The sequence below is a fragment of the Macaca thibetana genome, chromosome 10 (genome assembly GCF_024542745.1).
Source record: "Macaca thibetana thibetana isolate TM-01 chromosome 10, ASM2454274v1, whole genome shotgun sequence".
In the NCBI taxonomy this organism is placed as follows: domain Eukaryota; kingdom Metazoa; phylum Chordata; class Mammalia; order Primates; family Cercopithecidae; genus Macaca; species Macaca thibetana.
The window spans coordinates 5615838-5637693 of NC_065587.1; the positions used below are offsets into that span (position 1 = coordinate 5615838).

Here is a 21856-nt window from a genome sequence, read left to right on the forward strand (position 1 = left end):
AAAGCAAGGTTATGAATTGATCAGTTGCTGAAAATGTGATCAGAGGACCCTAACCTTGTATTTCCCCTAGGAGCCAGTGGGCTGGTATTGACTAATTCAGTGTTCACGGTTGCCTCAGATGAGGAGAATGGACAGTAATCTGGCTCCATAGGACCCGGGGAGGGAAGGCAGGCCCGCGGGCACAGAGCTGTCCGAGGTGCTACCACAGTGAGCCTGGCTCAGCTTTCGGGGGCCACATCTGCTTCCATAAGTCTCCACTGTGCTTGAGGGTGGGGAAGACCTGCAGCCCTGACTGGCAAGACAGCAGGGAGAAGGGACAGACGGAAGTCTGGAGATGAGGAGGCTCTGTGCTGGACTAGAAGCTCCCAGGGCTTGTGACCCAGGGGATTTCTTGCTCGGCAGGCCCTGGGAAAGGGTAAAGGGAGAAGGGGTTTGCTTGTGGGAGAAAGAGTCAGCAGTGACTTCACAGGCCAGCTGTACCTTGTGTGCTTATTCACAGCCAGTTACTGCACCGCGAGGCCAAAGGACACTGGAAGGTTTGGGATCCACTGACGTCATCCAGGCAGGTCACACTGCTGTGCTTGGTGTCAGTGTTTCTGACATGCAGGGCAGCAGAGCAGAGGGTCTCCAGCAGCCCACGTTGCAGCAGCTGGAGCTGAGCAGCCAGCAGAGCGCTTTCACTTCCAGCCAAGTCCTCACCTTGGATTCTGGGCGGGTGGCAGGTCAGAGGCCCATCTGACAGGTGGAGTCACTGAGGGTCAGAGAGGTTGGTTGAATGAACTGGCCACCTGGGTAGGGAGGGGTAGTGTCAGGACCTGAGCTCACGTGTGTTTGACTGCAGCTCCTAACATTGTACTGTGCCTCCGGGAATCAGATATCCCTCCAGTCCCGACCTTTCCTGGCTCTTGGATGTGGAGTGTGTCTATGTTTGCCTCCCTTCCTCCCTCTGAAGAGAGGGAATCTCTTCTCTCTCCACTCTCCCCGCTCCCTTTCTTAATGAGTCCTATGATATTAAAAGTTGTACATTCATGGGAAAAAGTAATATCTTATGACTGAAAATATTAAGTCAAAACAACAAAAAAAAGGAAAACATCAACTCTGTTCAATTCATCCACTCCTACCGTTCTGGTCTGTTTTCCTCTAGCGTTTCCATGTGATTTATGGAGTTGTCATCAGTGTGTCTGCAACTTGGGGTTCTGCTTTTCCGCTAAACGTCATATTACACATATTCCCGTGCATCTGCATGTCATCTTTATAGCCATCCTTTAAAAAGATGGGTGACGATTTGGGTGAATACATACGGCTTGCTTTACCTTGGGGAAATGCCGGAAACTGCAGGATGTTGTGTCCTTTCCTTTCATCGTCTTCATCGTGGTTACTGCTGTTATTTTCTCTCATGAGTAACACATGAAATGTTTTTGTGCAAAAGGCCTTTAATTGTGCACTCCGCCATAAGGTAGATGCATAGGAATGAGAAAGTGCTCATTAGCTTCTCACGTTTTATTCTCTAGCATATCGGAGAGTTCCAGTTCAGTGCACCCTTGCCAGCATCAGCTACGACTTAACAATTTTATTGGCATATAATTTATGTAAAATAAACTGCATATATGTAGACTGAACAGTTTGATAAGTTTTTATGTTTTATAAATTAATTAATTTTTTGAGACAGGGTCTCGCTCTGTCACCCAGGCTGGAGTGCAGTGGTGCCATCTCGACTCACTGCAGCCTCCGCCTCCCGGGTTCAAGTGATTCTTGTGCCTCAGCCTCCTGAGTATCTGGGATTACAGGTGAGCACTACCACACCCGCCTAAGTTTTGTATATATATTTTTTTTTTTTTTTTTTTTGAGACGGAGTCTCGCTCTGTCGCCCAGGCTGGAGTGCAGTGGCGCGATCTCGGCTCACTGCAAGCTCCGCCTCCCGGGTTCCCACCATTCTCCTGCCTCAGCCTCCCGAGTAGCTGGGACTACAGGTGCCCACCACCTCGCCTGGCTAGTTTTTTCTATTTTTTAGTAGAGACGGGGTTTCACCATGTTAGCCAGGATGGTCTCGATCTCCTGACCTTGTGATCCGCCCGTCTCGGCCTCCCAAAGTGCTGGGATTATAGGCTTGAGCCACCGCGCCCAGCCAAGTTTTGTATTTTTAGTAGAGATTGGGGTTCACCATGTTGCTCAGGCTGGTCTTGAACTCCTGACCTCAAGTGATCCACCTGCCACGGCCTCCCAAAGTGCTGGGATTACAGGTGTGAGCCACCGCGCCTGGCCTAAATTTTATTTTTTAATACGCTTTTAGAGACAGAGTCTCATTCTGTCCCCCAGGTAGAAGTGCAGTGGTTCGATCATAGCTCACTGCAGCCTTGAACTCCTGGGCTCAAGGGATTCTCCCACCTCAGCCTCTGTAGTGGCTGGGACCACAGCCACGTGCCATCATGCCCAGCTAATTTTTATTTTTTTGTAGAGACAGGGTCTCACTACGTTGCCCAGGCTGACCTTGAACTCCTGGCCTAAAGCAATCCTTCCGCCTTGGCCTGTCAAAGTGCTGGATTTACAGGTGTGAGCTACCTCACCCGGCCAAGTGTGATGAGTGCTGATGGCCATACACACCTGTGAAACCAACGCCACAATCAAGACGCAGAACCTTTGAGGGCGGCCACCCATCTGCTTTAAGTCACTCCAGTTCTGCCTTCTCCGAAACATCACGTGGATGGGATCATACAGTAAATAGCTTTTTGCGCCTGCTTTCTTTTGCTCTGTGGGACAAGTTTGAGGTTTATCCGCGGTGTGGTGTGGATCACTAGTTTGTTTTTATCGTGACACGTGTGCATTCTCCTGGTCTCCAGTTTGGGGCCGTTATGAACAAAGATGCTGTGAACATTTGTGTGCCAGTCTCGGTGGACATGTGCTTCATTTCTCTTGGGCAGGTCCTAGGAGTGGCTAGTGGCTGGTTTTGTAAGTGTATGTTTAACTCTGTGAGAATCTGGCAGTTTTCCTAAGGGCTATTTTTTTGGGGTTTGATTTTGTTTTTTTGTTGTTGTTGTTGTTGTTTATTTGTTTGTTTTTTGAGACAGTCTTGCTTTGTTGCCTAGGCTGGAGTGCAATGGTGCAAACTCGGTTCACTGCAACCTCTGCCTCCCGGGTTCAAGCAATTCTCCTGCCTCAGCCTCTAGAGTAGCTGGGACTACAGGCATCCATCACCATACTTGGCTTATTTATTGGTTTGTTTGTTTGTTTATTTTTTCTGAGATGGAGTCTCGCTCTGTTGCCGAAGCTGGAGTGCAATGGCGTGATCTTGGTTCACTGCAACCTCTTGCCTCCCGGGTTCAAGTGATCCTCCCGCCTCAGCATGTTGAGAAGCTGGGATTACAGGCACCCACCACCATGCCCGGCTGATTTTTGTATTTTTAACAAAGACGGGGTTTCACCATGTTGGCCAGGCTGGCCTTGAACTCCTGACCTCAGGTGATCCGCGCCCCCTTGCCCCAGCCTCCCAAAGTACTGGGATGATAGGCGTGAGCCTTAAAGACCAAATTTATTCTCTTATTCTGTTGGGCTCTAAGAGGGAACCAAAAGTGAAACAATGTTAAGAGGAGGTAACAAAGAATTGAATTTTATCCAGGAATAATCATAGCCCTTTGCTTAATTTTGCAAGGGTCTGTAGTAGGGTGAGTTGGGCATTGCCTGTTGCAAAAACGCGGCAGGAATTTCAAAGCGACTCTGCAGACAGCATGCATGTGTGGTTCCCCAGGTCCTGTGAGCCTGGGAGGTCTTGCCAGTCCTGTGGGCTCTCCTGACCCTCACCCCTGGAGGCTGACAAGGCTTGCTGACCCAGACCCTCACCAATGAAGCCTCCTTCTCTTTTCCTCCTCCTCACTGCCCTAGAGCCCAAGAGCCAGGCAGGGCATGGGTGTGGGTGGGTAACACACTGTTGGGCTGAGGGCCGGGGGCCGGGGCTAGCTTCGAGTCCTGGTTCTTTGGTTCTTTGGTTCTTTGGTTCGTGGTGTGGCTGACATCAGCCAAGGCTGGGGTGTTCTGCGTTTGACTTGGCTGATGGCCGAGTCCTGGTCGGCCCACTGGTCTGTCTGTGAGGGCGAGAGAGGGTCCCAGCACCACTGGCCCTCAGGTTCCCCATCTCCAAGTGTCAGGATTAGTTCCTTCCAGCTGGACTAGTGCGGTCTAGTACCAGCACTAGATTGCACCGGTCAGTGAGGAAGACACACAACAAAAGCAGCCCTGGTTTAATCTACTGAGTTGATAAGAGGGAGCTTGGCAGCATATTTCGAAGTGTTGAATCCATCTAGAGAGGGGACAAACCCACCTATGTTGATCCTACTGTGTGCCCGTGGTCTCGGTTTGTCTGCAGGTGCCCCAAGGAACCTGTGGCTCAGAGCCCCCGCCCATTGTCCCGTCACCAGCAGCCGCGCTGGAACGGAAACCCAGGTCTTCCCTACCAAAGCCGGTGGGCTTTTTCTCTTTTGCAAGAAAATATTGCAAATATTTATCATAAAGAAATACCATCTGTAATACAAGGAGACGTCCCCGTGAGGATCAGATGAGCACGAAGCTGGCGAGCATTCAGGGCCAGCAGTGCAGACGCGGGGCAGGGGTGGGGCAGGTGCTGTCTCCCCGCGGTTCCGCCTGCAGCCTCGGAGGGCGGCTGTCCCTTTAAGTCGGGTTCCCGTTGGGATTGCCGCAGCCATCGGGGAGTGGGTGGGGGTGAGAGATGTTGGTGAGAGCCCTGCCTCTCCAAAGGCCCCCCCCAGCCAAGCCTTCCCGGCTTCCAGCCCAGACAGCCGCCAGCCAGTGGCGTTTCTGGCTCCTCGGGATTTTCCTTTTCCACTGAAGCTGCTGATTCATCCCCAGGCTGGAGTCGGGCTCAACTGTGGGGCTGGGAGCACGGGCTCTCAGGCTGCTGCTGGGCGGAGGAACTGGGCCTCTTGGGGGGTGTCCTCCAGCCTCTCTGGATGCCCCATGGGTGGGGGTCGGGAGTGGTGAGGGAGGGGCAGCGCATCTCAGAGCCCTGGCAAATTTCTGGCCAGAAATGTGGGGGTATGGGCACAGCTTGGCCAAGGCCATGCTGCAAGGGCCAGGGTGGCCATCCTTCCTCACTCCTGTCTGGCCTCCCTCTGCAGGGTGCTTCAAGGATGACCGCATTGTCTTCTGGACTTGGATGTTCTCCACCTACTTCATGGAGAAATGGGCTCCCCGGCAGGACGACATGCTTTTCTATGTGCGCCGGAAGCTGGCGTACTCTGGCAGCGAAAGCGGTGCAGACGGGAGGAAGGTGAGTGACCCCTGGCCCCTGCCCCTGCGTCCGTGCCCCAAGCATCCCTGTGGTGTCTGCTCTCGGCGTGCATGTGGGCTTTCCTCAGTGCTCATGCATAGCAAAGAGGGTGAGTGATATTTATTGAGCACCTACTGTATTCCAGGAACTGTGTAGACAGTCTCATGTGCAAATCTGGATGTGCTGAGTGTCTGTGCACATTGTCATTCATCTTCACTGTGACCCTGAAGGGCAGTGATTGCTGTCACCATCGTAGCTTTCAGGAAACAGGTTCAGAGACAGCTGATCGGCTGGCCTCTTATAATTAGTCAGTAGATGGTAGAGCAAAGGTCGGGCTCCAGAGCCCAGAGCCCTCCCTCAGCCATGACAGGGTGACGTGGCTCAGTGGTGGTGATGATGATGGTGCCTTCTACTTATTGAGCCCTCGCCATCATCTGGACACAGTGCTGAGCTCTCTTCTTCTCAGCCTCATTGTGAAGTCCCAACAGCTCGACAAGGTGGGTGTTCTTATCCCTGTCACAGATGAGGAAACGGAGGGCTCGGAGACGAAGTGATTCACCTAACATATTTCATCCACTAAATCTAAGTGTGGGAGGAGCTAATAAAATACATTTTGCATGCTTCCTTCTCTGTTTTTCACAGGCTTTTGCAGTTTGTAAAATGTTTAAGCAACCCCATATGCCAGACATGGACATGCTTTTGTTTTCCTTTAAAAACAAGAAATGAGAGGGCCGTGGAGCCAGGTCTGGAACTTGCAGCCTGCCTGGCTCTGTGACTCTGGGGCCATGTTTGCGGGCAGAGGCTAATGTAGTGATTACCTGGAGCCTGGCCTTGCCTTGGGCCCATTTTCTGAGCCTGAACACATGCGGGATGGATTTTCTGCAAGTGGGCAGGCCTGGGTGCCTTCATGCTGGCCCTGAGCCCTGAGCTAGCCCCACTTTGGAGGGACCAGCAAGAGACCATGAGCAACTGGCCAGAGAGGTGGGGGAGGAGCCAGGAGAGGGGAGGGCCGCCCAGGAGGGGAGGGCCGCCCAGGAGGGGAGGGCCGCCCAGGAGGGGAGGGCTGCCCAGGAGGGGAAGTCTGGAGAAGTGGGGGCAGCCAGTGGGGTGCAGTGTCTGAAGGGCCCATTGGATTTGGTACCAGGGAGGGGTGGCGGCCTTAGCACAGCAGTTTCAGTGGCAGGTGGGCAGGGACTGGAGCCACTCAGGCAGGCAGGGGATGCTTTCTGGGAGGGATGAAGAGGAGGACGGACTGACTGGTGATGGGATCCCTGAGTAAGAACCTTCTGGAGCTGGCTCACGGCCCCTCAGAACCTGCTGCCACGCCCGCCCTGTCTGGGTGTGCAGTCGAGAGACCAGCTTTCATGGCCAGTCTTGCTTCCCCCTGGTTTACCATATGACATTGCCAGGTCATCTCCTCTCTGGGGTAAAGGGGGATCAGGGCAGGTGCCCTGAAAGGTGAGGGCCCTCCCATTGTGGACACCTGGGAGGCTGGGATGTTTGGGGTTGGCGTGACCACATGAGTGCCCTTGGCAGGGAGGTGGCTGGTGCCTCGGGATCCTCACTGCCCGTGACCCTCATGGCGGGCACAGGCTCCTCTAACCTCAGCACAGCTCTGGGGGGAGGCACTGCTCTCACCCATGGGAGCTGGAACTCAGAGGCTCAGGCCCTCTGTCGTCCCAGGGCTGTGGACCCTGCCCCTGTCTCCGTCCACTCCGGCCTCTCAGCTTCTGCTGGAGTTCAGGTTGCAGAGAACCTTTCCCCCACCCCCAAATGTTGGTCTTTTCCCCAAGGCAGAGTCTGCTGCAAGCAGGGGCTCTAACGAGGACTTGGCGCATTTGAGATACTGTCAGCTGTACTTTGAATTTTGATTCCAGAGAGGTCACGACTCTGGTCAAGAGGGCACACAGGGAGGTGGGAGGATGGGTTGTGTGCACCCCAGATAGGCTGGGGTAGGGGGAGGAGAAAGGAACATCAGATGAGGGGTCCGTCTTGGGTGGAGGAGAAGTTAAAGGTGAGAGCCCTCCACTGAGAAAGCACAGCCCTAGATCCAGGCCTGAGGAATTTGGAGCAGTAGGGATGGGGCCACATCCAAGCTCTGCTGAAAATTTGGGGGTGTCGAGGTCAGGGAAGCCTGAGTCCCACGGGAGCAGGTGGCAGTCCTGCTATTCACATGCTAGAATATTCCGTTGTAACACCCACTGTGAACCATGTGCAGATGCCCCCCCACACTCAGTGCTGGGAGCACAGAAATGACTCATATCTGGCCTCAGTCTGTTGGGACAGACAGACAGTGTAGCCAGTGGTACGGAGCCATCAGTGCTGTGATGGTGGGAAGAGGAGCGGGGCGGTGGGGAGAGTGCAGAAGGTGACATCTGGTGGGCAGATTGTAGGACAGAGAGAGCGGGCAGCAGTGGGCTGACACGCCCCGTGGAGGGACCAGCGAGTGCAGAGCGGGAGGGTGTGTGATGGGTGCCACATGGGACCTGCCAGACTTGGCCGATGGAGATTGCGGGGCCTGGTGGGGGGTGGAGTCCTGGGGCTGCCCCAACTTGGCATTTTTCCCAGCTTGCCGGGCTGCAGTGCTGAGGGTGGCCTGCAGGGGGCGGGCTGGAGGTGCTGATGGGGAGATGGGGAGACCCTCCTGGCAAAAGCCCTGAGCCCTGGATGGAGGTGGGGGCCCTGCAGAGGCGCCTGCGCACTGCAAGTCCTCTGCGGCAGCCTGGCTGCTTCCCGCCCCCTCCCCATGCCCATCCCGCTGGTACCCGGTCGCCATAGCAACCGGCCAGGCCTCCTGCACCTAGCAGGGGAGGGTGGATTGGCAGGAGCTGCAGTATCAGGGGGACAGAATGCCGGGAACCCCGCAGTGCTCCAGGGCACGAGGGACATCCCCAGTCCAGCCTTTCCTAGGGAGGGATGTCCTGGATTTCCTGCCCTCTGTTTGCTCCAGCCCTGAACAAAACGCTCCATGTTCCTGGGCAGCCCATTGTGCCTTTGGCAGGAGGGGGACCTAACTGTGTGCTGCTGGCTCTGCGCTGGTGGCCCGAGCCCTGTGTCATGGTCCCGGGACACCTCAGGACCCTAAGGTGCAGATCATCTTCACACCCACTCAGGAAACCAAAGCTCAGAGACAGGGAGGAAGCTCCCCCGGGTCACACAGCTTGCCAGCAGCGAAGCCCTGACCCCAGTGTCACCTTTTCCTTTTTGGTAGATTGTTTTCAATATAACATCTATACGGAAAAACAAAGGTGTACACAGCTTGATTTTTTAGACTGAACACCTGGTTTCACCAGCCCCGGGATACAGAGTGACCAGAACACTGAGGCCCCTTCACCCCACCCCAGGGCTCACCCTCCTGTGCAGTCAGTGGGTTCTGTGTCCTCACAGCCCGTGTGTGTGGAGTCAGTGGGTTCTGTGTCCTCACAGCCCGTGTGTGTGGAGTCAGTGGGTTCTGTGTCCTCACAGCCCGTGTGTGTGGAGTCAGTGGGTTCTGTGTCCTCACAGCCCGTGTGTGTGGAGTCAGTGGGTTCTGTGTCCTCACAGCCCGTGTGTGTGGAGTCAGGCGGGTTCTGTGTCCTCACAGCCCGTGTGTGTGGAGTTGGCGGGTTCTGTCTGTTCTCATAGCTCATGTGTGTGGAGTCGGGCAGGTTCTGTCCTCACAGCTCGTGTGTGTGGAGTCAGTGGGTTTTGTCTGTCCTCACAGTTCATGTGTGTGGAGTTGGCGGGTTCTGTCTGTTCTCATAGCTCATGTGTGTGGAGTCGGGCAGGTTCTGTCCTCACAGCTCGTGTGTGTGGAGTCAGTGGGTTTTGTCTGTTCTCATAGCTCATGTGTGTGGAGTCAGTGGGTTCTGTGTCCTCACAGCCCCTGTGTGTGGAGTCGGGCGGGTTCTGTCTTCTCATAGCTCATGTGTGTGGAGTTGATGGGTTCTGTCTGTTCTCACAGCTCATGTGTGTGGCCTCGGTGGGTTCTGCCTGTTCTCACAGCTCGTACATTGGAACCGGGCAGTATAGTAGTATATTTTGTTTCAGGCTTCTTTCTTTCTGTGTCATGTTTGTGAGGCATGCCTGTTGACACAGGTGGTTGCACTCTGTCTGGTCTCACTGCAGTGTAATGCCTGTGGAGTGTACCGTGGTGGCCTGGCCACCCTCCTGTCAGTGGGTACCAGGCAGCTCCCAGTGTTCTCTCAGGCCTGGCTTTGGTGCACACACGGGCACCTTTCTGATGGGGAACCTGCTCTTTTGCCTGCCTGTGCGGTGGGCTGCCCTGAACAGCTGTGCCCACAGTCGTGCCCACGAGCCTTTCATTCACTGAGTCCATAATGCTTTGCTGAGCAAAATCAAATGAACGGATCAATGAAGCGAGACCAGGAGGAGCAGCAGAGTCTTGTGAGCCCTAGGACCCTCAGCTCAGGGGCTCGGGGTGACTGCAGAGCCGCACAGGCGGTGGAAGTGGGAGGCCCCCCACCCGGAGACGTCTGTTTCTCACTCCTAGGCAAGGCTGGCCTCCTGCATCTCTTTCCATAGATCCCAGCTCTGCCCCGGGGGGCGCAGGCCTGTGCACCCGCAAGGGAGCCCAGCAATGCCCAGCCCCTCGGAGCCCGAGTCTGTGAGAGCGACCAGGACCAGAGGCCCCCAGTCAGCACAGCTGCATCAAAATTGAAAGCCAGGCCGGGCATGGTGGCTCACGCCTGTAATCCCTGCGCTTTGGGAGGCTGAGGCGGGTAGATCACTTGAGGTCAGGAGTTCGAGATCAGCCTGGCCACCATGGTGAAACCCTGTCTCTACTAAAAATACAAGAAAAAAAAAATCAGCCAGGTGTGGTGGCAGATGCCTGTAATCTCAGCTACTTGTTAGGCTGAGGCAGGAGAATCACGCAAACCCAGAAGGTGGAGGTTGCAGTGAGTTGAGACCGTTCCACTGTACTCCAGCCTGGGTGACAGAGCGAGACTCCATCTCAAAAACTAAAAGAGGCCGGGTGTAGTGGCTCACACCTGTAATCCCAGCTCTTTGGGAGGCCGAGGCGGGCAGATCACAAGGTCAGGAGATCGAGACCATCCTGGCTAACATGGTGAAACCCCGTCTCCACTAAAAATACAAAAAAAAAATTTAGCTGGGCGAGGTGGCGGGCGCCTGTAACCCCAGCTACTTGGGAGGCTGAGGCAGGAGAATCGCATGAAACCTGGAGGTGGAGCTTGCAGTGAGCTGAGATTGTACCACTGCACTCCAGCACTCCAGCCTGGACCACAGAGCAAGACTCCGTCTCAAAAAAAAAAAAAAAAGTAATTGAGGCCGGGCGCAGTGGCTCATGCTTGTAATCCCAGCACTTTGGGAGGCCAAGGCAGGCGGATCACCTGAGGTCAGGAGTTCGAGACCAGCCTGACCAACATGGCGAAACCCCATCTCTACTAAAAATACAAAAATTAGACAGGTGTGGTGGCGCGTGCCTGTAGTCTCAGCTACTCAGGAGGCTGAGGCAGGAGAATCACTTGAATCCAGGAGGCGGTGAGCCGAGATCGTGCTGCACTCTAGCCTGAGTGACAGAGCGAGATTCTGTCTCAAAAAAAAAAAGAAATTGAAAGCCAGTCTCCTAGGAGAGGTATAGACATGCTTTGCTTTCTCTCTGATTTGTGTTTATTATTTGATCTTCAGTAAACTTGACTCTGATCTGTTAAAACTGGGCTAATACCTGCCTTGCAGGGTTGCTGTGAAAGGATTAATAATTTGTGAAATGTGTAGCCCAGATCCCGCCATCCACTAAGAGCTCAATAGGGATCACTATTATCATTGGTGCCACTTAGCAAATATTAGCTCTTCAAATCATTGTGACAACTTTGAGGGGAAGATGCCCTTAGTCCATTGTACAGATGAAGAAACTGAGGCTCAGCGAGGAGAATGGATGGCCCCCGTGTCCCATCTCCCATCACTAGAGAACTGGGGAACAAGAATTGGAGTTCTGGCCGGGCACAGTGGCTCACACCTGTAATCCCTGCACTTTGGGAGGTCGAGGCAGGAGGCTCACCTGAGCCCCGGGGTTCGAGACCAGCCTGGACAACATGGCGAAACCCCATGTCTACAAAAAATCTTAAAAATTAGCCGGGTGTGGTAGCATGTGCCTGTGGTCCCCGATGCTTGGGAGGCTGAGGTGAGAGGATTATTTGAGCCCAAGAGGTTGAGGCTACAGTGAGCTGTGATTGCACCTCCAGCCTGGGCAACAGTGTGAGACCCTGTCACAAAAAATAATGACAAAAAAGAAGTGGAGTCCTTGTCCGTTGTAATACCTGCCCAGCATAGTAGTCAGGGCGAAGAAGAGCGCCTGGACCACAGTGGGCCCTGGACACTCACTTCTGCTGTGGGCCTCGCAGGCGACTGAGCCCGAGGTGGAGGTGGAGGTGTACCGGCGGGACTCCAAGAAGCTCCCAGGCCTGGGAGACCCTGACATCGACTGGGAGGAGAGCGTCTGCCTGAATCTCATCCTGCAGAAGGTATGGGGTGGATGGCTGGGGTTGCGGATTGGCCCCGAGGGGTGGCTGACCCCTCCCTGCATGCTGAACCATGCTCTCTTGTAGCTGGACTACATGGTGACCTGTGCGGTGTGCACACGTGCCGATGGTGGGGACATTCACATCCATAAGAAGAAATCTCAGGTGAGCCCTGGCGCGGGAGCCCCCGCCTCCCAACTGCCAGTTCAGCCCCCGCGTGGTAGACCTCTGGCTGCCCAGCATTTGAGAGAGACAAGTCCTCCCGCTTACTTCTCTGCCCCTGAGGTGAGGGGTCTGACTCCAGAAATCCGCTGAGCTCCTGGGATCCTGTATCCCATTCGAGGAGCACAGAATCAGCTTATCCCTCACATCTCCGGGGAGGTCTGTGGCTTTGGACCGGCTCTGGGCCAGGTGGCCTCTCTCTACTGGCTTGGACTGACTCGGGGCCTGTGTGCGGGGCAGGGCCTCACTTGTCCTCCACATCTGCTTTCTTCCAGCAAGTGTTCGCGTCCCCGAGTAAACACCCCATGGACAGCAAAGGGGAAGAGTCCAAGATCAGCTACCCCAACATCTTCTTCATGATTGACAGCTTCGAGGAGGTGAGCTCCACGCAGGGCCCCTCTCCTTAGCTTCCCCTCCTCGGGATATGGGTGTCAGGCGCTTCTCCCCCCCGCCTTAGCCTTGCAGAAAGGCGTGGGTGGCTTGGAGCCGGGAAGAGTCCAGCTGAGGCAGACGTGGCTCGCTCTCTTCCTGGTGTTTGCTTGTGGGCAGGTGAATTCCCCTGGCGCAGCCTCCGCTTCCTCCTCTGTAAAAGCAGTGTCATGATCATCTGTCCTACTTACTGTCAGGGCTGAAGACCAAAAGGCTCCTGAGTGGGAGGATGCCTCATAAACTCTCGCAAGCAGCGCTGCCCGGGCAGGAGGAGCCATTATTAGTGCCAGTAAACTATAAAGAAGCACCTCCACGCCTGCACTGACTTGGAATCCTAGGATGTCAAAGAGGGATGGGGTTTCCGGAGTTATCTGGGCCAAGCCTTTGTTTTAAGGTTTGGGAAACGGGCCTGGGCAGAATGAGACTCACTCCCTGCTCTGCCCACCCATGTCTCTCCTCTGTTGAGGCCCTGGTCCGGGTCCTTGTGCGCATCCGAGGCCCTTAGGGTCCTGAGGACTGAGAAGGAAGGCATGCGCGTCCGCAGGAAGATCCCAGGCTCGGGGAGGTCGTGTCCCCTCCCCAGGCACACGCAGCTCCTGCGTGGCAGAGCTGAGATTTGCATCTAAGTCTTTGTGTCCTCGGAGCTCAGTCTGTGCGCCAGACCCTGGGAGCAACGACTCGTTAAGGCGGCAGGATAGGGCCTGTGGCACCTTAGTCTGATATTGTCACCCCAGGTGGGCAGTCACCCTGCCACCACCACTGAGCCTTTGGCTACACAGGAGCCTCAAAGATGTGGCGGGCAGGGCTGGGCACCCCAGGCGGTGTGGAGGGGCCCAGACAGTGGCCGACGGTCCTGGTGAACCGTCATGAGGGCGTGCGTCTTCCGCCAGTCCCAGCGTCTCCGTAAGGGTCCCTGTCCTCCTCTGCTGCTCAGCCCCTGCCCCAATGTGAGGCTGTTCCTGTCCCATGGGCCTTGGAGGGCATGGGGCCACAGGAGTGTGTGACAGAGAGCCAGCTGTCCCCTGTACAATGGGTTTTCCGAGCAGCCCTCCCTGCCGGTTGGGCCAGGCTGTGGTGTGGGTGGTGGGAGCCGATGGTCATGTCCTTGTCTCTTTGTGCCCTGCCCCAGGTGTTCAGCGACATGACTGTGGGAGAAGGAGAGATGGTCTGTGTGGAGCTGGTGGCCAGTGACAAAACCAACACGTTCCAGGGGGTCATCTTTCAGGGCTCCATCCGCTATGAGGCGCTCAAGAAGGTGTATGACAACCGGGTGAGTGCGGGGCGGCCTCACAGGCGCTCCCGGGCCCGGGGTCGGCGGCTCTACAGCCCACCTTGGTCCACACCACGAGGCCTCCCAGCCTGCTTCTGCGTGGTAGCGGCCACCAGGGGCACCCGCAGCCCCCGGGCTCCTTCTAGGCGCTCCCTGGCCCTCTTCACATCATTCTTCATGGTCGGCCTCAGCCTACACGGGCCACTTGCCTTCATCTGAAATGAGCGGGACTTCCTCAGTCTCTAGTTCCCTGGGAAGTGATGGCTGATAGTGTCACTCGCTTCCTGCGACTGGCCCTGGAAGCGCTCCGAGTCGCCCCCAACTAAGCAAGCAGATGTGGGCAGGCTGCTGTCCCCCAGCAGGCACCATCTACAGCCAGCCTTGCTGCCAGCCTGGCGCCCTGTCCTCAGCCTGGCGCCCTGTCCTCAGCCTGGCGCCCTGTCCTCAGCTTGGCGTGTGGTTCATGGGGCGGTGGGAGGGGCGCCAGGAGGGGCACCAGGCAGGGATGTGGTTCCATTCCAGCTGCCCCGCCTGCTGGCTCAGACCCTCCCTCCTGGGCAGCCCCCGCTCCTTGAGGGATGGTCACCCTGGCTGTTCATGTCCCGGGGAGGGGCCCCATGGAGCCATCGCCACCTCCCTGACTCAGGCTGCCCCGCCGGCCCCCAGGTGAGCGTGGCCGCCCGCATGGCACAGAAGATGTCGTTTGGCTTCTACAAGTACAACAACATGGAGTTTGTGCGCATGAAGGGCCCCCAGGGCAAGGGCCACGCCGAGATGGCGGTCAGCCGAGTGTCCACAGGTGACACGTCCCCCTGTGGGACTGAAGAGGACTCCAGCCCAGCTTCGCCCATGCACGAGCGGGTAAGGGCTGCATGGCTGGGGGCTGGGGCTCCCGTCCCTCGGGTTCACTTTCCACTGTCTTCCCCTGTGCTCACGGCCCCCCGGGGACAAAGGTGTCATCATCCCCACCCACCAGTGTGCAGGCCGAGGTGCCGAGCGTGCGGAGGCTGGACCCCCAGCCCTTCTCTTTGCTCAGTGGTTTGTAGGAGGCGCTGCTGCGGGGGAGGTGTTCCTGCCTTGCAGACCTGGAGGGCTGTGCCTGGCCAAGGTCACACCGCAGGCTGGTGCTGGGCCAGGCCTCTTTCTGCCTCCCTGAGATGCCGCAAAGCCAGGCTGAGTCCACAGGGCCAGTGGGCAGAAAAGACTGGCTGGGGACCCAGGCCCGGCCCTGGCGCCTGCCTGGGTGAACCTGCTGGGTGGACCTGCTGGGTGAGCGTGGGTACATGGCCAGCCTTCCCCGGTGAGTCAGATGGGAATGATGGTGGCTGAGGGCCAGCCAGAGCATGCAGAGGCCTAGACCACCCAGCTCTGCCCCGCGGTTTGTACGAAGCACTGCCGCAGGAGAGGCGTTCCTGCCTCGCACACCTGGAAACCAGACTTGCCAGCTTGCCCCAGGTCACACGCTGTCTTGGGATAGCACTGGGCTTGGGCCCCTGCTCTGTCGTGAGGCCACCCTCCTTCCCCAGGGCGGGAGGCTGAGGTCAGCAGCAGCTTTGCTCCCAGCAGCCTGTAGTGGGGCACAGACAGGAGAAGGCCTCCAGCCCACTGGCTGCTTTGCTCTGCCTGGTTCTTGCAGAGGGGCTGCCCAGAGCCGTAGGTCTTGGAAGAGGACAGGTGTGCTGGGCGGGGGGTGCCCGTGGCACAGGTCCGGGGCAGTCCTGCCCAGCCGTTGTCCAGGAGAGATGCCGCCCACAGCCGGAATCCTGCTCTGCTGCTCTCACAACCTTGGGTGTGTCTCTTCCTCTCCAAGCCTCAGTTTTCTCATCTAGAAACAGGGCACGAGGATACCTGCCCCTTCAGTATTTGGGAGGCTCTGAGGAGTCTGGGGCTTGGCCCTCAGGAGGATTCCCAGGTGGCAGCCGCTGTAGTTGCTGTTGACCTACTTGGAAAGCAGACGCATGGGAATGTAATCAATGCTTTACTGCAGACATGCCTGCGATGAGGGAGTGTGTGTTTGTTATACTTTTAATTCGAGAAAGATCTTAACCATACTTATCTCCAGGCGGTCAGATGTTGGTTTTCTTTCTCTTCTGTATACCTTTTTTTGTTGGGGTGGGGGGAGTATCTTCTGTAATGAATGTGTTTTACAATCCAAAGACAGCAAGTGCTATGTTTTGCAAAGATGGGTGAGAACGGCAGGCAGCGGCCTCTCTCATCTTTGGAATGAGGTGGTTTATATTTCTGAGTTCCTTTCTGAGATAAAGGGCCTGGTTCTTCTTCCTGGTCCTTAATTATCCCCTGGGACTCTGACAAAATGTGTGTGTGAAAGTCCTTATGAAGATGTGGCCCGAGCTCTGGGCTGGACAAATGTGGGTGCCGTCTCCAGCCACAGCGTGAGGGCTGAGTGACCATAGCTCACTAGACCTGCCTGAGCCTTGGTTTTCCCATCTGTCCAGTGGGAGTGGTTGTGAGGGGTGTGAAAGTCCCTGGTGCCTTAGCAACTGGGCAGCCGTGGGATTCAGGGGGAGGGACGTGCTAGGGTCACACAGGGTCAGCAGCGGGGCTGGCCCCTGGGGACTGCCACCTGTGCGCCTGCTATTACCTGTCTCCTTCTCCTGCGGGGTCGTCTGGAGCCAGTGCGTGACACATGCTGACTCTGTGTATTGTGGTTGGTGCTGTTTGTTTCTTTTATCTTTTGAAAACCTTCCCCGGCTTGTGGGAACACCGTCTGGAGCCCAGCAGCTGCCAGGACTTTGGTGGATGTCGGAGCCTTGACGAGGAGGCTGACGGGGCTCCCGAAGTCTTGGTCCCAGCTCATCCTGCTCCTCAGATTCTTGTTGGCATGGGGAGGAGGGAGGAGATGGGCCAAGTTCCCTCTGGCTGGAACGCCCTTCCCCCCCTTCTTCACCTGGCGAACTCCTACTCGTCCTTCAAGACCCAGCTCCAGCGGCGTCTCCTCCAGGAAGCCTTCCCTGATTTCCCAGGCTGTGGATCCTTTTTGCCTCTGTGCTTCATGTATCCTGTGCTTCTCTTTCTCTGTCTCCACAGCCAGCATGCTGTCTATGGTTGTCACACTCTGAGTCTGTCACCCCAGCAGACTGTGAGCTCCTTGAGGGCAGGGACCTGCGATGTGTCTATCTGTCCTTAGTGCTGTGGCTGCCTGGCCCTGAGTGGGTGTGAATGTTTGGTGACCAGAACCAAACGTGATTAGAAGTGGGGAGGAGACAGAGGCCTAGAGACACTTAGCACAGCATCTCCTGTGAGGGGTGCTGGGAACAAGAGGGATGGGGCCACTTCAGCCCTGAGAAGTAGGATAAGGAGCGTGTCCCTTGGAGGACAGAAGACAGGGCTGCTGCCGTCCTGCTTGGTGACCACAGGCAAGCCAAGGTCTCAGTCCCTGCCTTAGTTTCCCCATCCGTCAGATGGGCTGATGCTAGCCCCTGTCTCATGGAGCTGGGAGGCTCGGTGGGTCTCTGTGGGGCCAGTGCTCACTCAGCGTCAGCAACTGTTGTTCATTTGTGCTTGAACATCCCCCTAACCAGTGTCTGAGGCCCAGAGGACGGGGTCTTCCTGCCATTTGTGGCAGCAGCCTGGTCGCTCCTCGGGCAGCACTGGTGACCAGGTGGCCTGCTGGCCCCTGGGCTAGAACGCATCTTCCAGTCTCTAGGCCCCACCTAGCACGGGCCAGTTGGGGCTGGATCCTCTTGGCCGAGCGGCCTCTTCCCTGGGAGCTGTGTCAGGTTGTTTGAGGACGGGAGAGGAGGGGCGTTGGGACCCCCGGGTATGGGGCTATTCTGCTCTGGTGACTTTGGATCCTTGTTCCCAGGTGACCTCCTTCAGCACGCCCCCCACCCCAGAGCGGAACAACCGGCCCGCCTTCTTCTCCCCATCCCTCAAGAGGAAGGTGCCCCGGAACCGGATCGCCGAGATGAAGAAGTCTCACTCGGCCAACGACAGCGAGGAGTTCTTCCGGGAGGACGACGGCGGAGGTGACCCCCTACTCCGTGCCCTAGGGCCCCCGCACCCTTCAGTCTCCTCTTGATCCAGACCATTTATTTATTCATTCATTTGTTCATTCAGCAACACTTAGAGAGTGGGTGCCATGTGCCAGCCACGCCTCCAGGAGCTGAGGGTAGAGCCGGGGATGGACAGAAATGGCTGCCTCCGGGGGTCCCGTCCTGGTGGGCCCAGGCATCTCCTTGGCAGAGTGCTTGGAGCCCAGATGTGCAGCAGTATGTCAGTTTCAGAGGATTCCCCACCTTTCTAGGACCTTTCAGCCTGCTTAAGAAGGCCGATGGGTGATCTGATGGCTCCACACACACCGGCTGTGGAGGGAGGGAGGAGGGCTCCCCTCCCTTGGGTCAGCTCACCCTCAGGGGGAGGCCCGGCCTTGCTAGCTCTGTGCAGCCTCCCAGGACCGTGTGCTCTTTGGTGACAGAGTCGCCACCTCGTGCAGCCTCCCCCCAGCCTCCTGTGCCCCTGTCCCCCAGACTCTGGGTGTCTGTATCTGGGTGTTCCTGTGCCCCGCAGTCCTGCCCAGGCAGTCTGCACTCTCTCCTGAGCGCCTGCACCTGCTCCCTGTCCGTGCTCAGTGACTGTCCAGAATACAGGAGTCATTCCCAGAGCCCCCAGGGAGGCCATGGGGGGGTTTTAAGCAAGGGAGTGACACAATCAGATTAGCATATTTAAAATGCCACTCAGCAGACCCTGTGGGAAATGGCTCCTGAGGACAGGGGTGGCCATCACAGACAGGTTGGGAGGTTCTGCCACGCTCTGCTGGCGTGGACCACGTGCCTTCCTCACGTCATCCTCAGGACCCAGTGGCCTGGCTCTGCACTGTGTGCCTGTCTGTTGAGTGTATGGAAGTGAAGGATTGGCCAGGCGCAGTGGCTCACACCTGTAATCCCAGCATTTAGCAAGGCCGACGTGGGTGGATCACCTAAGGTCAGGAGTTCGAGACCAGCCTGGCCAGCATGGTGAAACCCCGTCTCTACTAAAAACACAAAAAATTAGCCCCGTGTGGTGGCAGGAGCCTGTAATCCCAGCTACTCTGGAGGCTGAGGCAGGAGAATTGCTTGAACCCGGGAGGCAGAGGTTGCAGTGAGCCGAGATTGCACCATTGCACTCCAGGCTGGGCAACAAGAGTGAGACTATCTCCAAAAAAAAAAAAATAAGGAAGTGAAGGATTCGCTGATAACTCCCACTGAGCACCTCCCCCAGCGGGGAGCTGGGGCTGCAGCATTGGTCAGAAGAGGTGGCAGCCTTTGTCCTGACTGCTGGAACCAAGAGGCAGGGGCCCCGCCTATGCAAGGCCCGGGTCAGGGACTCCAGCACTGGCCTCGACCTGCTCTTGTGTGAACTTGGGCCAGCCCCTTCCCCACCTGGGCCCGTTCCCGAGTCAGTGAGAAGTATTGATCACTGCCCTAGTCTACCTCTCTGGGGCAGGTTCCCCCAGCCGGGACCGCAGGACTGGGTAACGGTGCAGGTCGGCCCAGGCTTGCCCCTCCCATGCTCTGCAGGTGGCAGTGCCTAGTTCCAGGGACAGGGCCCGCGGAAGCAGAGAATTACACGCTCTGTGTACCAGCCCCCCTGGAGGAGACTGAGCTCGAGACAGAGAAGGGAGAGATGAGGGGTGGCCAAAGAAGCCTTCCTGGAGGTGGAGGCGTGGGTCTGGCTGGAGGAGGGGGGAGGGGTGTCACGGGCGAGGAGGCGGCCGCTCTGGAGTGCGTGGGTGCTGGTGTGGGGGTGTTGGTAAGGAGCGTCCCGGCCTCAGCAGAGTGTGGCCTCAGCCTGGCCTGGGAGCTGGCGTCCTGCTCTTCCCCCCGCAGCCCGTGCTGTGGGCCTTGACCTGGCTTTCTCTCCTCCAGCCGATCTGCACAATGCAACCAACCTGCGGTCTCGGTCCCTGTCGGGCACGGGACGGTCCCTGGTTGGGTCCTGGCTGAAGCTGAACAGAGCAGATGGAAACTTCCTTCTCTATGCACACTTAACCTACGTCACTTTGCCGCTGCATCGGATTTTAACAGGTAACGCTGGCTGATTTTAACAGGGAAGCTGCCGCCCTCACAGCCAGCTCTACCTCCAGGGCCTTGGTGCTTGCGAGCCACCCGGAGTCGTCCCGCCCCGTCCTGTCGGTGGGTTTCTTTGCAAGGCTCTTGGCCTCCTTGTCTCAGACTTTGGGTGGAGCCGTAGCTTTCCCAGAATCCTCCCTTTGCTCACCTTTCTGGCACACCTGCTGTCCCCTCGAGTGGCCACATGCCCGGGTGTGTGTGATTCACAGGCGATTGGAGGCTCTTGGGCCACCTCGCCGACCCAGGCCTGCAGCAGCTGTGACAGGCCGTGGCTCTGGCCCCAACACCAGCTTGTACCTGAGCCCCTGCAGGGTGTGCCGTTGCTGCGGGCCCGTTTCCCAGTCTGCAGGGTGGGGATGGTGGAGACACGTCTCCTCTGCAGTCTGTGAGGCCTGGAGAGGAGATGCGTGAGTGGCCGAGGCGGGCTTCCTTCAGAAGTGGCACTGCTTAGCACTCACTGCTGTTGAGGGTTACTGTTTCACCTGCTTCCCTCCTGCCGGCCCTAGACATCCTGGAAGTTCGGCAGAAGCCCATCCTGATGACCTAGCCACGTGCGGAGCCTGTGCAGAGCCCCGGCCGGGCCCAGCCCTGGGAGTGCTGCCAAGTGCCTACCTGTCCACCGCCACCGGGGCCTCCTGTGACCCGCCAGTGCTGGAGCCACAGCCAGGCGAGGCCACTCGACTCCCGGGGCCAGGGCCGACTCCACGAACACCAGCCCAAACTGAAGTGCCTCTTCCCTCCCCTGCTGGCTCTGCTCCGCCCTGTGCCCCCGCCCGTCGCCCCCCACCCATCTCTGGAGAGCCCTCTGCACCCAAACAGGACTAGAGCTGCCGAGCGGCCATGAGAGAGAGCGGGAGGAGCAGCTGATGCCCAGAGCGGGGCCGGACCCGCGCATCTATGTTCTCATGCCCCCAGCAGCAGGCGGAACCACCCAGCCAGGGCACTCAGCGCATCAGACTGTCCACACCTTCTTGAGGAACGCCAGTTGAAGATTCTGGAATGCCATGCGGATGAACTTCAGCACCCGCGTCAGTCCCAGCTCATCCTTCCCAGTTTACCACTTTGTTCTAACAGGAGATGGGAATACAAGAAGTTTGATGGCTTTGCCCTGGGCTGGGAATACCTCACCCATGCCCAGTTCCAGAAAGGCCTCCAGCTGAGCAGACGGCCCCGATCCCGCCAGAACGGCCTTTTGCTTCCAGCCAAAGAACACCGCCAACACACACACCTCCAACCTGGGACATCCACGCTGGGCCTCGGACGGAGGGACCCGCAGAATGTGGATTCTGAGGGTGGTTGGGAGGCCTCGGTAGCCGCGCAGAACAGGGTATCTGCCAAAGCGTGTCTGACGTGGGGTGGGGCTGGCATCATCCCAGGGAGGTTCTAGGTGGGGCCCCGTCTTCTGGGGGCGGGTGTGGCTTCATCGTCCTTGGTTTCCTGGAGCTCACGTCCTTTGACAGCGTGTGCTGGTCCCATCTCAGACCAGCTCACTGAGGCAGAGGAGTTGCTCAGAGGCTCACATGGGCACTCCCATCGGTTCGTGTGAGCAGCCGCCCAGCCCCAGGCCTGCCCTCAGCCTGGTCCAGCATGAAGGCGTTTCCATCTGCAAGGATGCACGGTGCCCTCCCCGAGAGCAGGCCTGTCCCCTCCCCAACTGGGAATCAGCTGGAAGCTGGGTCTCTTCGTGGCTGGTTTTGTTTGAAGTTCCCAGGAATGTTTCAGGTTTTCCAGCGATGTGTTTAGGGATCTCGGGGGGGGGAAAAGGAAGAGGAGGGGCTTGTTCGCCCATCTGTTTATTCTTTGGGCTCCGGGAACAGGGGACTACTTTGGGGCTTTCTCCAGACTTTTGTATGTTATTATTAAAAGCGAGCTATTGCATTTCATTCTGCCTCATTTGCCCACCTGTGAAATGGGGCTTACACCACCTACCTCACTGAAGTCTCCAGGGTTCAAGTGTGTGGCTGGGTCAGGGCACGGTCACCCATCATTCTGCCTAGGTCGGGTCGGATGTTAGACTCCTGGGATGCCTACCTCCCCCTCACCCTTTGTAATAACCTAGTCCGAGACCGTGCTTGATGGGGGATTTGAACCTTCTCTCTCCTCTAGC

General features: G+C 57.2%; 1 protein-coding gene across 2 annotated transcripts in view; it reads left to right on the plus strand.

Annotated features, from left to right (window-relative positions):
- Nucleotides 1–21632, plus strand: part of KIAA0930 (KIAA0930 ortholog) — a 45051-nt gene extending 23419 nt beyond the window's left edge. The window contains exons 1-10 of one of the 2 annotated variants that reach the window (XM_050805917.1): nucleotides 4951–4969; nucleotides 5127–5278; nucleotides 11641–11760; nucleotides 11845–11922; nucleotides 12255–12356; nucleotides 13538–13678; nucleotides 14345–14539; nucleotides 17505–17667; nucleotides 19546–19704; nucleotides 20256–21632. In XM_050805917.1, the coding sequence (XP_050661874.1) occupies nucleotides 4966–4969; nucleotides 5127–5278; nucleotides 11641–11760; nucleotides 11845–11922; nucleotides 12255–12356; nucleotides 13538–13678; nucleotides 14345–14539; nucleotides 17505–17667; nucleotides 19546–19704; nucleotides 20256–20296 (1155 nt within the window). In that variant the 5' untranslated portion in view covers nucleotides 4951–4965 and the 3' untranslated portion in view covers nucleotides 20297–21632. Of the gene's footprint in view, nucleotides 1–4950; nucleotides 4970–5126; nucleotides 5279–11640; nucleotides 11761–11844; nucleotides 11923–12254; nucleotides 12357–13537; nucleotides 13679–14344; nucleotides 14540–17504; nucleotides 17668–19545; nucleotides 19705–20255 lie in introns of those variants that run through there. The other variant, XM_050805916.1, reaches the window with a different exon arrangement.
- The last annotated feature ends 224 nt before the right edge of the window (nucleotides 21633–21856 follow it).